General features: G+C 30.8%; 2 protein-coding genes across 3 annotated transcripts in view; one reads left to right on the plus strand and one right to left on the minus strand.

The window, feature by feature from the left end:
• The first annotated feature begins 576 nt into the window (after positions 1–576).
• On the plus strand, positions 577–3,024 carry LOC101504818 (uncharacterized). Its single transcript, XM_004500877.3, has 2 exons — positions 577–588; positions 2,384–3,024. Exons 1-2 carry the CDS (start codon positions 577–579, stop codon positions 2,825–2,827), a joined length of 456 nt encoding a protein of 151 aa, XP_004500934.2. The 3' UTR covers positions 2,828–3,024.
• A 1,363-nt stretch (positions 3,025–4,387) lies between these two features.
• The window catches only part of LOC101504071 (uncharacterized), a 13,837-nt gene continuing 4,003 nt past the window's right edge, over positions 4,388–14,221 (minus strand). Inside the window, exons 6-30 of one of the 2 annotated variants that reach the window (XM_004500875.4) lie at positions 13,690–13,755; positions 13,485–13,547; positions 13,231–13,281; positions 13,005–13,087; positions 12,777–12,915; positions 12,346–12,388; positions 11,669–11,823; positions 11,342–11,530; positions 10,997–11,103; positions 10,822–10,888; positions 10,258–10,364; positions 10,069–10,144; positions 9,542–9,648; positions 9,363–9,438; positions 9,020–9,126; positions 8,844–8,919; positions 8,114–8,220; positions 7,930–8,005; positions 7,237–7,343; positions 7,056–7,131; positions 6,785–6,900; positions 6,609–6,684; positions 5,299–5,429; positions 5,114–5,192; positions 4,388–4,791 (exon numbers count right to left, since the gene is read on the minus strand). In XM_004500875.4, the coding sequence (XP_004500932.1) occupies positions 4,684–4,791; positions 5,114–5,192; positions 5,299–5,429; positions 6,609–6,684; positions 6,785–6,900; positions 7,056–7,131; positions 7,237–7,343; positions 7,930–8,005; positions 8,114–8,220; positions 8,844–8,919; positions 9,020–9,126; positions 9,363–9,438; positions 9,542–9,648; positions 10,069–10,144; positions 10,258–10,364; positions 10,822–10,888; positions 10,997–11,103; positions 11,342–11,530; positions 11,669–11,823; positions 12,346–12,388; positions 12,777–12,915; positions 13,005–13,087; positions 13,231–13,281; positions 13,485–13,547; positions 13,690–13,755 (2,388 nt within the window). In that variant the 3' untranslated portion in view covers positions 4,388–4,683. Of the gene's footprint in view, positions 4,792–5,113; positions 5,193–5,298; positions 5,430–6,608; positions 6,688–6,784; positions 6,901–7,055; positions 7,132–7,236; positions 7,344–7,929; positions 8,006–8,113; positions 8,221–8,843; positions 8,920–9,019; positions 9,127–9,362; positions 9,439–9,541; positions 9,649–10,068; positions 10,145–10,257; positions 10,365–10,821; positions 10,889–10,996; positions 11,104–11,341; positions 11,531–11,668; positions 11,824–12,345; positions 12,389–12,776; positions 12,916–13,004; positions 13,088–13,230; positions 13,282–13,484; positions 13,548–13,689; positions 13,756–14,221 lie in introns of both variants that reach the window. The other variant, XM_004500874.4, reaches the window with a different exon arrangement.

Below are 14,221 nucleotides of genomic sequence, written 5' to 3' on the forward strand. Positions count from 1 at the left end.
ATAGTTTCTATTTATATAAATGCAATAAATAACTTGAATATTAATATAATTAAATGTATGAATATTTCATACATCTTAATTATCACATTTGTATATATTTATCGTTTTTGTTATTAACCTAAATTGATTCGAGTTTATTCGTATTTTGTTTTTAAATAATTTTCAATTTATGTTGTTTTTAATTGATATATTCTACCATATATTTTAGTAAAAACACAAAATACACTGCAATTCCATTTTAAAATTGTGATTTATCAACTTTTTTTTTAATTCTCAAGAGAAGTTAGAGTTGGAATGTGGGACTTCTGAATTACATGTGTTTTTAATAATTATTTTGGCATAAGGATATTTTAAAATTGGCATTGGCCATAGCTTACACTAAACTTCAATAAAAAAAAAAAAAAATTATTTGGGGTACATATTACATAGAAATCCAATGCATTGGTGGTTAAAGCAGTAGATAATTCAATGTTGAGAAACAAAATCAAACGAATGAGTCATAGTTTATTTGAAATTGAACAAATATTTGAGTGTATTTTATATATATTGGAAGTAAATAATAACAGAGTCGGGACAATGTATGTTGAGGTATAAAATAAAAGTTTACATAAGATTTTTTTCAAATAAAATATTCTATATTATCTCCTAAAAATATATTATATATTATGTTATATTTATTTTTGTTATAGAATTTTATTTTAAAAGTATGTATGCATAAAGAAATATTACTTTTAATTTTTACAAAATTATGTTGTACACAGTTTTAGTTTTTATTGTTAAGATATTTTTTTGAATGATCTTTTAAATACATGTTTACAATATTTTAAAAACTTTATCTATAAAAAATAAAATTGTTCTATTTTTGAGTCCATATTTTTATTTTATTATTTTTATCTTTAGTTTTTTTACATTTAAAATATTTATATATTTAATTAATTCTATATTAAAAAATCATTAATTTTTGTATATAAGTTTTTTATAATGTTCTAAATATTATTGTAAAATATTATTAAAAAATTGAAAAAGCTAAACAGTAATTATATATGTTTTATTTCCGCAATAAATGAAATTGTTTGCATGATAATTTTATAAAACAAAAAAATATTTAATCATATTTTTAAAGATTAAAATTGCAAATAATAATAATAATAATAATAATAATAATAATAATTATTATTATTATTATTATTATTATTATTATTATTATTCAAATAATAATAATAATAATAATAATAATAATAATTATTATTATTATTATTATTATTATTATTATTATTATTATTATTATTATTATTATTATTATTATTATAACAAAGGAAATGTTAATGTATTCCTTAAGGGTATATATTAATAATTCAAATGTAAAAATTATATCTTGAAATTTGTATCTAAAACTTGTTTTCAACTTTTTAAAAATTTAAACAATTTTTATTTCAATAAAAATTAATTATAGTATTTTTAACCGGTATCCTTTAGGGCACATTAATACGATTTTAATAATAATAGTAATAATTATTATTTATACTCACGCAAACACTTGGGTTGGGCAGGCAGCCAGTAACGCATAAGCAAAAGCTTCAGCATTGAAAACTGGAAGTGGCAATAATGATTTTGGACCACTAGGTTGGTTCATTAGTCATCATAGGTCAAATTCATTGATAAATTCATATGAATGTGCGTTGCACTTGTGGAAATTCTTTAACATCGGACGTGAGAAATGCCATGAATTATGAATGGCGAATCTCCACAATTTGATATCTCCAAAGCACCTAGTTTTAAAAATTCAAATATAAAAAATGTCTCAACCTTTTTCAAGTTTTTGTCAAGCTTCTTGGTCATGTGGTGGTTAGATCAACTGTAAACATTCGAGTCACAACAACAACTTTTTGTAACGGGAAAGATACAATATTCTTGAATCACAAAACATTGCTATTACATATTAACATATGAGATGTGAAAGAGTAAGATCTAAATAAGGTACTAAGATATTTGTCTCCATTCATGCATCAAATAATCGATAATTAAACCTCAGTGTCTTATCTATTTTGATAAAATTCTTTATAGCAAACAAGTATTTTTAATTGAAAAATTAATCAAAGTGAAGCTAGGACGTCATTATCTAAATTTCTAATTCAATCATCTCAGAATTAATGAGTTGTGAGAGTAGTTTATATGATGCATTAGAATTTCACTTTTTTTAAAGTAAACAATGTGAGCAAATTTCTAATTCAATCATCTCAGAATTAATGTGAGCAAATTTAAAATGAACAAAATTTATTTACTTTTTATATTTGAGTTTAAAAAGAGTTTTTAGTTTGAGGAGTAGCCACGTCAATGACACCTGGAGGTATTTGATTGGAATTAAAAAAATGGGTGGGTATAGGAGAACATAGGCGCGTGTTTCGTAATTTCACAAGAAAGCACTATAGAAAGACACAAGAAAGCATTAAAAGAGTCCAAAACCCTTCCTCTACTGTTTCTCTTCCAGATTTGTTTTATTATGGCTATTTCTGATACAGTAGTGAGTAACCTTACTACAATCTACGTGGCGGTGATCACCTGTATGAAGGCCTACGGTTTTCTCTGTGGTCGAAGCTTTAACGGCGCATATGTTGTCATGATATCAACCACAGTGGTGGCTTTGATCTTAATGACAACGCTGACGTGGGACTTGTCTCGTAAAGCCACGTATGCTTTCAATCGTGACCATCCTCACAATCATGTCATGATGTGTAAGGGTGGTATATGTTGGCATGGTGTGGCGGTCCGATCACCGGCATCTGAGCTCCGTTTCAGACTTCCTCACCAACAGAACGCCGCTTTCTAACACTATAGGTCTTCTATCATTATCCATAACAAACTATTTGGTAAAGATAGTGAGATACTTCAGATTATGTGAAAATGACTTTTTAATTCACTATTATAATTATTATTTTCTTTTTTCTTGTAATTAATTTGGGTTTAATGGATATACCGTAAATGTAAAATAATTTTGCGTTTCAATGAGAATTATTTATTTTGCTATGTCTTATTATATAAAAATGATGAAATATATAAATTATATATTAAATATTAATGTAAAGAATTTTATACTTTATTAGTGTATCTTTTTCAATTAATTTTCCTTATATATAGTTTTGTTTGTATAATTACTTATTATTGTGTAATTAGCTGCCTAACCTTTGTCGAACACCGGGTACTAGAAGCGTGTTTGGGGTTCTTTCTTATTGAGAGTGATACATGTGTATGTATAAATACTCATAATTATCACTTTGTATAATAAATAATATGATATTATACATGTTGATGACAAAACGACACTTATGTCGACAACTTATTGGATGGGTTTGGGTATATTAAATTGTCTAAGTTGACATGTAATTTGTCCTTGTTGGGAATTAAACTTGATTTGGTCCTTACAAGGGACATGGGTGGGATGAGTGGAGGTACTTTATGGGTTGGATGGGTTAGTTAATACTTTATGGATCAGGTAACATTTACATTTGTAAAAACATCTATTTTTAAAAGAGAGTTGATTTTGGTTTAAAATTTATTTATTTTTTATAACTTTTCACTCAAATTATATTATGTACATCACTTCTAAATTATTATTCTCTATTGTACAGTCATAATAAAAACAATACATCATAATTAATAAGAATAATTTAATAAAATAATCATTTCTTTCATTCTTTTATTTATAATTATTTTTTAATTTTTATGAAATATATAAATAAGACAGTTGTGGTGGATCCAAGAGTAGTAACTTTCATTCTTTTCGGTGTTTATTTTTAAAATATCAACTTCCACGTTTAAAAACATTAAGAAAATATATAAATAATTATTTTATCAAATTATTCTAATTAAACATGAATGTATACAAAAAAGAGTAGCATGACTTGGATGTAATGTAAATAATATTAATTTTAAGGTATAATTGAATAGTGAATAATATTATATATTGAAAATTTAAAATGAAATTTTAATTTTGAAACAACTTTTTGTAAACGTTAAAAATATATATTTAATCGACTCAAAGAAATATGATTTTAATTAAATCATAATCATAAAAATTAAAAGAATTACTTTCTGAAACAACTTAAATCATTAAATAAATTTTAATTATACAATATTAAATAATAAATGCAATTGTATAGTAATAAATTAAATATTAATTTTATATACTGATTTTTTAGATGTGTTTGATTAATTATTTTTCAAAATTTTCTGAAATACTCGTACATTGCGTAAGACATTTATTTACTAATCATATATGATAATATGATAAATATGATCTCCTGAATGAATGTACGAGGCAGTGAAAGTGAGCATAGATGCATGAGGGTAATTGATAATAATAACATACATGATACATTGGAAATGTGAGTTGAAACTAACGGGAAAGAATGGGATTTCATTTCTGTGGGCTAGGAGTTATATATATATACACACATCAACAGTTTCAACACTTTTTGCTATGCTATGTCACTAAAATCGTATAACTACTTACAAACATCGGACTTGTTAACTGTAACTAATTAATCCAAGTAAATAAAGCATATAACTCTAAGGCATAATCCAAAAGGGCAAGTCGACACCAATCACATACCAAGTCCAGACATCTCTCCCTTGTCCCAAGCATAACATTTCAACATTTTATAGAAAAAGGGTTAGGCGGCTGCCCTATAGACGAAGATTACTTTTTCTACTTTGTAGCATGTGGAGCAGAGAGATACTTCCATTTGATCTTTTAGGATCAGGTGCAGCCAACTTCCTTGTGTTCCTGTTCCCCTGCAAACCAAACAAATGCTGTTAACATCATGTGTTTCCTAATTCACCATGTTCTCAAATTTAACATTAAATTATACTCGCTTCATTGCTATTTATAGGCCAAAGTGAGTCGACAAAAGTTGATGTATTTAATCCAAAATTTGAACTAAATACATCAACTTTTGTTGACTCACTTTTGATTATAAATAAGAACGGAGGGAGTACAACTTACAAACAGCCGCACAATATAGATATTGAAATGTACAAAGACTTTCAGTTTCGTTAAGGTAGGTTTACTGCACAGAACTTTAAACCAAATTAAAAATTAAATTTCATATAGTACCTTTAATTTCTCAGATTCGTCGATAAGATCAAAGGTGCTCAAGTCCCTTGATAACACGGAGGAGGAAGGCATAAGTGTCCTGATTTTCACATGAGCACAAACATAAAAACTGGTGAGTATGGAAGGAAAAATACACAAACAAGAACAAACACTGTTTTACTCTTTTACCATCATACACCACGCACCTTTTAGGCCTAGAAGGTTTGCAGGAGTTATTGACTTCTAAATCACTCGGGATTTTAGTAGATGAAACATCTTTGGCCGTTGAAGAATCCAAAATGTCACTTTTTGTTGATAAGGAAGAAACTAACAATTCCTGAAAGGTGATTTAACAAGTATTTAATTTGTAGAGCTCTATGCAGATAGATAGAAGGACCTCATGAACTTGGTTTTAATTCATGTTATTATAAATATAAAAAGGTTCATGGACCTTCATTGGACAACTTGAGCTTTTAGAAACAATGGCTATCAACATCCAATAAGTGCATTAATATCAATGGATTAACATTTAGGTCATTTTCGTCATCACTTGGCTTATTCTAATCCATTTTTCGTTCTTAGCCAATGTTCATCCTATAAGTGCGTTTGTGTCATTGGATTAACATTTAGGTCATTTTCATCATCCCTCGACTTATTTTAATCCATTTTGGTTAAGAAGCTTTTATGAACAACTAACTATAAACCTATAAACACACATTTTTTGATTCCAGACAGTGAACTATTACAATATCAGAGGGAGCCTTTTTAGATCCACGAGATTAGTTGATAAATTCAAGTATCTTATAACTAGACAATATTTATTACCTTTGCAATCTCTGAATTAACCATTAGGATGTAGTATTTTGAACTTTGTGATATATCAAGAACTTCAGACCAAGAGATGTTAAATGAAGACAAATGGAACATTCGGGAAGTGGGATATTCAGGTGCAAATTGGGTTGAATCTCCTATTGATACGTGATCTACTTCAGGATATTGTGTCTTAATTGGAGTTAACCTTGTATTTAAGAAAAATAAGAAGTAAAATATGGTAGCTCGAGCTAGTGTTGAGGCTCAGTAACAAGTTATGGCAATGTTTATTTGTGAGACGATATGGGAGAAACAGTTGTTTTGCGAGTTGAACTTAGAAAGTATCATCTATTTAGGGAGAGTATTTTGTATTAAATCATAGCATCTTAATGTCTCATTAAGCATCTAATTAGGAAGAGTATTTTGTATTATATTAGTTCGGGTTAGCGTCTCCCAAAAAATTCAATATAGTCATTTTCCCATTTCAGAAATAAGTTGAAGTTCAGTGAAAGGTAAAGATGAACCAGAGTTTTTCCAATGCTTAAAATTTTAGGATAATTGGACCTTTATCATACATATCTAGATATTAATTAAAAAGATGCATTATCTCTTAATACTAAGTTTCTCTAAATAAATATCTAGATATTAATTAAAAAGATGCAAGAAACAACATGTATACACATTAACAGCTCGAAAGTCTACTCACACTTGGCATATTGCGAACATCATCAACTCCCAAAGCCTTATGATCCTCAGGTTTCGAAGAGGAGACCGAAACACCCCTACTATATTTACACAAAGCAGAAATTAAGGAACACAACAATATTAATGCAAAATCAAGAAACACAAAGCAGAAATCACACTCAAAAAAGTATTACTCACGAGACTATACTATCTGATTTTTCAGAATTTAACAGTGTACAAGAAGGACCAGGCATAGGCGCTTCATTCGAAAGGTCAAATCTAGGCTCAGATGATGACTCTGCATGACATGCTTCCTGGAAAGAATGGATGACCAAATATATACATGCATAAATTTTGACTAATGAAATACAGACACAAATCACAATCATGCTGGCTTCAGATGTGAGAAAAGTAGTACGTCATAGCTGATTGATTCATATCAACATTGAGATATGGAAATTCAACTCACATTAGGTATCATATTCACAGCATCAACCTCCAAAGCATTATGATGCTCCGGCTTTGACGAAAAGACTGAAACTTCCCTTCATAATTATACAAAGCGGGAATTAAGCAACAAGCATATTAATTCGAAGCCAACAAAAACTAATAATAATAACATGCAGAAGATCATTAATCACAAGACTAACCTATCTGATCTTTCTGAGACCAACTCCGTACAGATTGCACCAAGCATATGCCCTTCATCCAACTGGTTAAGTCTAGGCTCAGATGATGCCTCTGCATTAAATGTTTCCTGGAAAGAATGGATAATCATATTTTAATCTAGCATTCACAAGCACTTTGAAGGAAAAACTAGTTGGCGGACCACTTCTTATGAAAGAATAAACAACAAAATTATGGCAGGTTCAGATATTAGATGGTATACTCGTATAACTGTTAAGAATCTCACATCAGATGAGATAAGGTATAACAAAGTTCTTATAAGTGGTGGATAGTCCTCACCCTACAAGCCGGTTTCGTAGAGTTGTATTAGGCCCAACTAAAATATTAAGAATAACAATTTTATTTATTTATTGAAAAAAAATTTACAAGCTATCATGACATAAAACCGTGAAACCAAACAAAATCTATATGTAAAAGGAAAGTAGGAATTACACCAACAGGTTAGCCATTAACATTTAATAGGTTCAAGCTAACTCAGCAGGCCACCTGTTTAGTTAATTTCATTCTACCTCAATTCGTCAATTCCTCAAGCGTAGTTTATAATTGAACTGAAAAGATTTAAAACTCAATTGATGTCCAATATTTCCTTTAACGAACCAATAAATAAAGTTTAAGCAGATTGATTCATTTTATCAACATATGGAAACTCAACTCACATTAGGTATCTTCCTCAGAGCATCAACCTCAAATGGCTTATGAAGTCTTGGCTTTGACAAGGATACAGCGACTTCCCTGCATTATCACACCAAGCATGAATGAAAGAACAAGCCAAGCATTCCAAAGCCCAAATAAAAACAGAACAGGAATCACATGCAGAAGATTATTAATCACAAGACTAACCAATCTGATTTTTCGGAATCTAACACTCTACAGGTAGAACCCAGCATATGTGCTTCATCTGACTGGTCAAGTCTAGGCTTAGATGATGACTCTGAATGAAATGTTTCCTGAACAGAATAGAGAACCAAATAATATAATATTATTGCAAGCAGAATTTCACATGCACTTTGAAGAACAAAACAAACTACTAGGTGAACATATATGAAATTTCGAACACAATTATATCAATTCAGACTTTAGATGGGATGCCTAAACTAGTATTGCATTTTTTTTAATATATTGAAACAAAAATTTGCTTGCTATCAAGAAATTGAAACACAAGTCCAAGAAATAACTATATGTCATGGGAATATAGGGGTCGGGAAAACAGGTAACTCATATACGGGTTCAAGCTAACACAGCTTGCCACTAATTCAATTTAGTTCATATCAACCTGACTTTGTGTCAATTATATGCTTTCATTAATTATAATTGAACTTGCAAGATCTGAACTCAATTGACGCACAGGCTCTCATTAATAGACCAATAAATAAAGTTCAAGCAAATGTTTTATTTGAGGAATAGGTACTGTGTCTAAAACAGAGCACACCTCACTTGTATTTATAATGTAATTACAATGAATGTTAAGTTTATGTTAATGCTTAATCTACTCCTAATCACCGGTTTAATGCAGCAAAAGATATAAATATGTAACTGATTTTAACAGCTAGCATGTGGAAAATCCACTCACACAAGGTGTCTTGCCCACAGCACCATCCTCCAAAGCATTATGATGTCTTGGCTTTGACGATGAGACAGAAAGTTCCCTGTATTATCACGCCAAGCAAGAATTAAGGAACAAGCGTAGTAATTTGACGGCCAAAAAAAAAAAAAAGCAGACATGTGGAAGATCATTAATCACAAGACCTGTCTGATTTTTCAGAATCTAACTTCGTACAGGTAGTACCAAGCATATGCTCTGCGTCTGACTGGTCAATTCTAGGATCAGTTGATGACTCTGCAGGAAATGTTTCCTGGAAAGAATGGAAAACAAAATAATATACATAATAGCCATTAATAGGTTCAAGCTAACTCAACTTACCACTAGTTCAATTAATTTCATGTAATTGAATGTGCGCTCACTCTCACACTTTAGTTTATAATTTAACTGGCAAGATCTGAACTTAATTGTAGCACAATCTCTCTTCAATGATCGAATAAGTACAAGCTGAGTGATTACTTTATTATTAGCCATTAAAAATCAACTTACACTAGGTATCTTGCACATAGAATCAACCTCCAAAGCATTATGATGCCCAGGCTCAGACAATGAGACAGAGACTTCCCTGTATTATCACACCAAGCAGGAATTAAGGAACAAACATGGCAGTCCAAACCAAAAAAGAGAGCAGAAATCACAAGTGGAAAATCATTAGTCACAAGACTAACCTATCTGATTTTTCAGAATCAAAATGTGTACGAGGAGAACCAAGCATAGGCTCTTCATTGGACATGTAAAGCCTAGGGTCAGATAACGGTTGTGCATCAAATGTTTCCTGAAACAATGGATAACTAAATAAGATACATACATAACAATATTTGCAATCTAAAACAAAACTCCCATATATTTGGAAGAAGAAAACGAGTGGCTGAACTATTTTGCATAAAATACGCAACAATGCACATTTATATCAGTTCACAGGTTAGATGGAATGCCCCGTGCGTGCTGCAAGTAAAATCACAGTTTGCTGATGCCAAAAAAATCAGCAAAATTTATGTTACAAAAGTATGAGTTATTACGGAACGGAAACAAGTTAGGCAAAAAATGTGTTCAAGTTTATCAGCTTGCAACTATTAAATTTATTTCATGTCAACTTAACTTCGACAACTAAATGCACGCTCACTATAAAGCTTAGTTTATTATTTAACCACCAAGAAAAACTTAAGAACATTGATTCAATGGAAAGTCAACTCACACTAAGTATCTTGCTCACAACGTCCACCTCAAAAGCATTATGACACCCCAAATTCAACAAGGAGACCGAGATTTTCCTATATTATCACACCAAGCAGGAAATAAGGAACAAGTATATTGGATTATTGGCTCAAAGCCATGAAAAACAAGCAAGAATCACATGCAGAAAATCATTAGTCACAAGACATACCTATCTGATTTTTCAGAGTCTAACTCTGTACAGGCAGTACCAAGCATATGCTCGTCATTTGACTGTTCAAGTCTCAGTTGAGATGATGACTCTGCATTATATGTTTCCTGGAAAGACAAACTAGATGCTGAACTACTTTTCTTGAAAGCGCACAAAACTTTATTATGTCAGTTCACAGATTAAATGAGATGCTTCAACTAGTATATCAGTTTATTTATTTATTTATTGAAGCCAAAGTTTATATGCAATCAAGACGCTAAACCGGAAACCCAGCAAAAACTATGTATCAAAGGAAAATAGAAGCTAGGGAAACAAGTTAGCCAAATAATGGCTTAAGGTTTCTTACACTTAGCTTATCATTAGTTTAATTTATTTCATGCCAACCTAACCTCGTCAACAAAATGTATGACCACTACAAACTATAAAGCTTAATTTATTATGGAACCAGTAATATCGGAACTCAATTAAGGGTGCAACCTCTCCGACAATTAACTAAGGAAAAGTTCAGGAAGATTGATCTACTTATAAACGTATGGAAAGTCAAATCATACTATGGAATTGTACCTTGCTCACAACTTCAACCTTCAAAACATTATCATGTTCTGACTTTGATGAGGAGATTGAAACTTCCCTATGTTGTACACCAAGCAAGAATTAAGGAACAAACATATTGGTTCAAAGAAAACTAGCAAAGGAAAGCAAGAATCACATGCGAATGATCATTACTCACAAAACTAACCTATCCGATTTTTCAGAATCTAAATCCGTACAGGTAGTACCTAGCATATGCTCTTTATCTGACAGGCCAATTCTAGGCTCAGATGACGACTCTGCGTTAAACATTTCCTGGAAAGAATAGACAATAATATTAGAATCTGAAGTTGGCATACATTTTGAAGAATCAACTAAATGGTGAACCATTCATTTAGCACTTCAATAATTAAAATAAAAGCGCACAACACAATTGTGCCAGTTCACATTAGCAGAATGTAAGTTGCATCAACTGAAACTTCAATGAATAGAAACCTCAACGATCTTCACTCTTCAGACAAGAAAAAAGAAACATATGAGTGTGATACTCAACCTGTTGGTACAAATTATGTGGGTGATCAGGATCGACTGATGAATAATCTTCAGTAACAGTTTTTACATTTATTCCTTTGCAACAAGTACAGGAAGCTCTAAACTCATCCAGCTGTGTTTCCAACCCTAGATTTTTTTTCTTTTCATGCTCAATGCTTTCTTTTAGACTTTGTAGTTCCTTATCCGCAACCTAATTGCGAAAAAAAAAAATCAATTATGATTTGCAAATAGTTGGTTACATATAAAATCATAGTCCAATGAACCACAATAAATGAGAAAAAAATAAACTATGGTCTTAAAAGTAATGATTGATAGCAGAAAACATTACCGTCAGTTTGGAATTACATTCCTTCAATACATTCCATAACGCTCTTGCAAAATTCCTCATTATAATGTGACTTCTCTCATTCCTGACATGGCTGTCAGACTCTGATTTGAAAGAGACAGAATTACTGGTATCTAATTTACACACTGTTGAAGTATCTGTAATAAAATCATAGTCAAGATTATAGTTGCTGGTCCAAGAGACTTGTACTTTTCCAATACAAGTATTTCCCAGTATTATAATAGATAAGTTAAATCTACAATAGGACACCCCAAATGTTGAACATTGAGCACATTATCTTTGAAGGCCCAATGTTCAAATTGGAGGAGTCAATATGCTACATACTCCCTCCGTCTCAAATTAAATTCACATATGTGTTGTGTGCAGTTCTCAAGAAAATAATTACTTGTTGATTTCAACGGTAAAATTAGTATCATTTGCAAAAATCCGTATATTAATAGTTAGTGGAATAGTAAAGTGAAGTGAAATTCAATTAATAAGGGTATATTAGTGGGAAAAAATAATAAATGTTGCATTGGTATTCTAAAGTGACAATTATTGAGTCAGAGAAAAAGTGCAAATGAGACATTTTTTATGAGACGGAGAGAGTAATACCTAGCATAAAAAGAAAAAACATAACAAATAAATACATTTAACGCATTTTTAAATGTCCAGATTACCTTTCTTAGAAGTGTTACAATCTTCAACACCCTTTTCATCATTCTGAAGACAAAGAAAATAACTTTTATGGATTCATTATTATACTCCAAAGAAAAAAACAACTTTATCCAATTCCTTAATTCTTGGGTCAAAATGGTTCAGCAAATGGTTCAGCAAATGGTACATGCAAAATTAATGTCATACAAATAAATATGAAGATGCAAAAATTTAAATTTGCAAGTGTAAAACATGTTATCTTCAATTATTGAATATCAACAGTCAAGATCAAAAGTTTAGTTCAAACAGCAAATAGCTTATGCTAAGAGTAGTCCAATGCTCTAGGAAAATATTACTTCCATCTTCAATATGAAAGAATTTTAAGGCTATCAATTCATACACCAATTCATATGTGAAATATTTAAAGGAGACAACATAGGAAGTGAAAGTGAACCTCCACAGTATGTTCCCTAATGAGTTTCATTCTCTTTAAATGTGCTAATGAAGGTGACTGTTTTGCATTATCAATTATGGAAGAAGCTTGGTGATGCCTTTTTTTGGAAACCATATGTGATGGATCAACTTCATTATACCTAACAAGAACGAACAGAGATACTTAGAAACCAATATGGGGTAAATATGGAATTCAAGATAGATTAGTAATGAAAATAAAGAATCTCACTTAATTTGCATGTAAGGAGAAGTCTGTCTAAGTAGGTGAGAAGTATCAAGATAATCATCCTCTCCTGACTTCGCTGTTAAAAGCTGCAAACAGAGCAAAATGTAAAGTTGATATCAGGAATTGGCAAGAGCAAGACATGTGATTCTCGTGAAAAAGAAAACCACCATATGACAGTATAACTTTAATCAGTTGGAGAAAGCAGAGTTTGAAAGTAGTATCTAAATACCAAGGTCATGCGCTTCTTGCCCTCCAAATAATCTCGCAGATACCTAGTTAACTGCAACAGAGGTAGACAGAATCAAATTTGTAATCCTTTCCCAATTAAAGTTATTATCCGAAAGCGATCTCTAAGATAAAACAAATTAGAATGTTAGCATGTGTTCGTTGTTATGCTAATATCCATCAATAAAGCGATAGTGACAAAGAAGATAACTAAACCCACCAAAAGCCGATAAAATATTAAATTATTAAAAACAATACCATAGAATTTTGGAAGTGCTTCTGCAATTGTTTCTTGGGATTTTTTTGGTGCTCCAATAGAGACTGAAAGAAAAGAAAAAAATAATAGCATACACAAAATAAGAAAGAACTAGAGGGAAAAAATTAAACAATTCTCAAACTATGGAAGCACTGTAATCAAAGGCAGTATGACTAGAGTTCATATTTTGAAGTGTAGCTTACATACTCTTAAACATAAGCCGAACACCATCAATGTGTTGTTGATAAAATTGCTTTCAAGCAATCTTGTCCCCTGCAACATCACAAAGAAAATTGAGATGAGCGTAAGAGCACAAGATTTACGATAACAACCAAGTCCTATCCCTTACATTATCAGTGTAGTCAATCAACCCCATTTCAAGAGTAATCAATCTTGCCTATGAGATTAAGAAATCATTTTTTTGAATAGTAGATTAAGAAATGATGACATCCAGGGTATCAAAATTCTGCACATAATTCTCCTATAATTGAGACACCAAAGATACTTACTCTGATAATTAGTAAAGATTTACATTAAGAAATGATTTACATTACCGAAGCCTGTGGGATGTGTTTTATTTAATAAAAAAGGAAAGACTAGATAGCACAAAAACACCAAATATTAAACATCATCGATAAGTGAAAAAGATGAAACCCCAGATTTAGGGGACAACTTCTTGTCTCACACTGTCACCCACAACATCATCCATAAGTAAAAAAAAGTACACTACTTTTCTTTC

The sequence above is a fragment of the Cicer arietinum genome, chromosome 5 (genome assembly GCF_000331145.2).
Source record: "Cicer arietinum cultivar CDC Frontier isolate Library 1 chromosome 5, Cicar.CDCFrontier_v2.0, whole genome shotgun sequence".
Lineage (NCBI taxonomy): Eukaryota > Viridiplantae > Streptophyta > Magnoliopsida > Fabales > Fabaceae > Cicer > Cicer arietinum.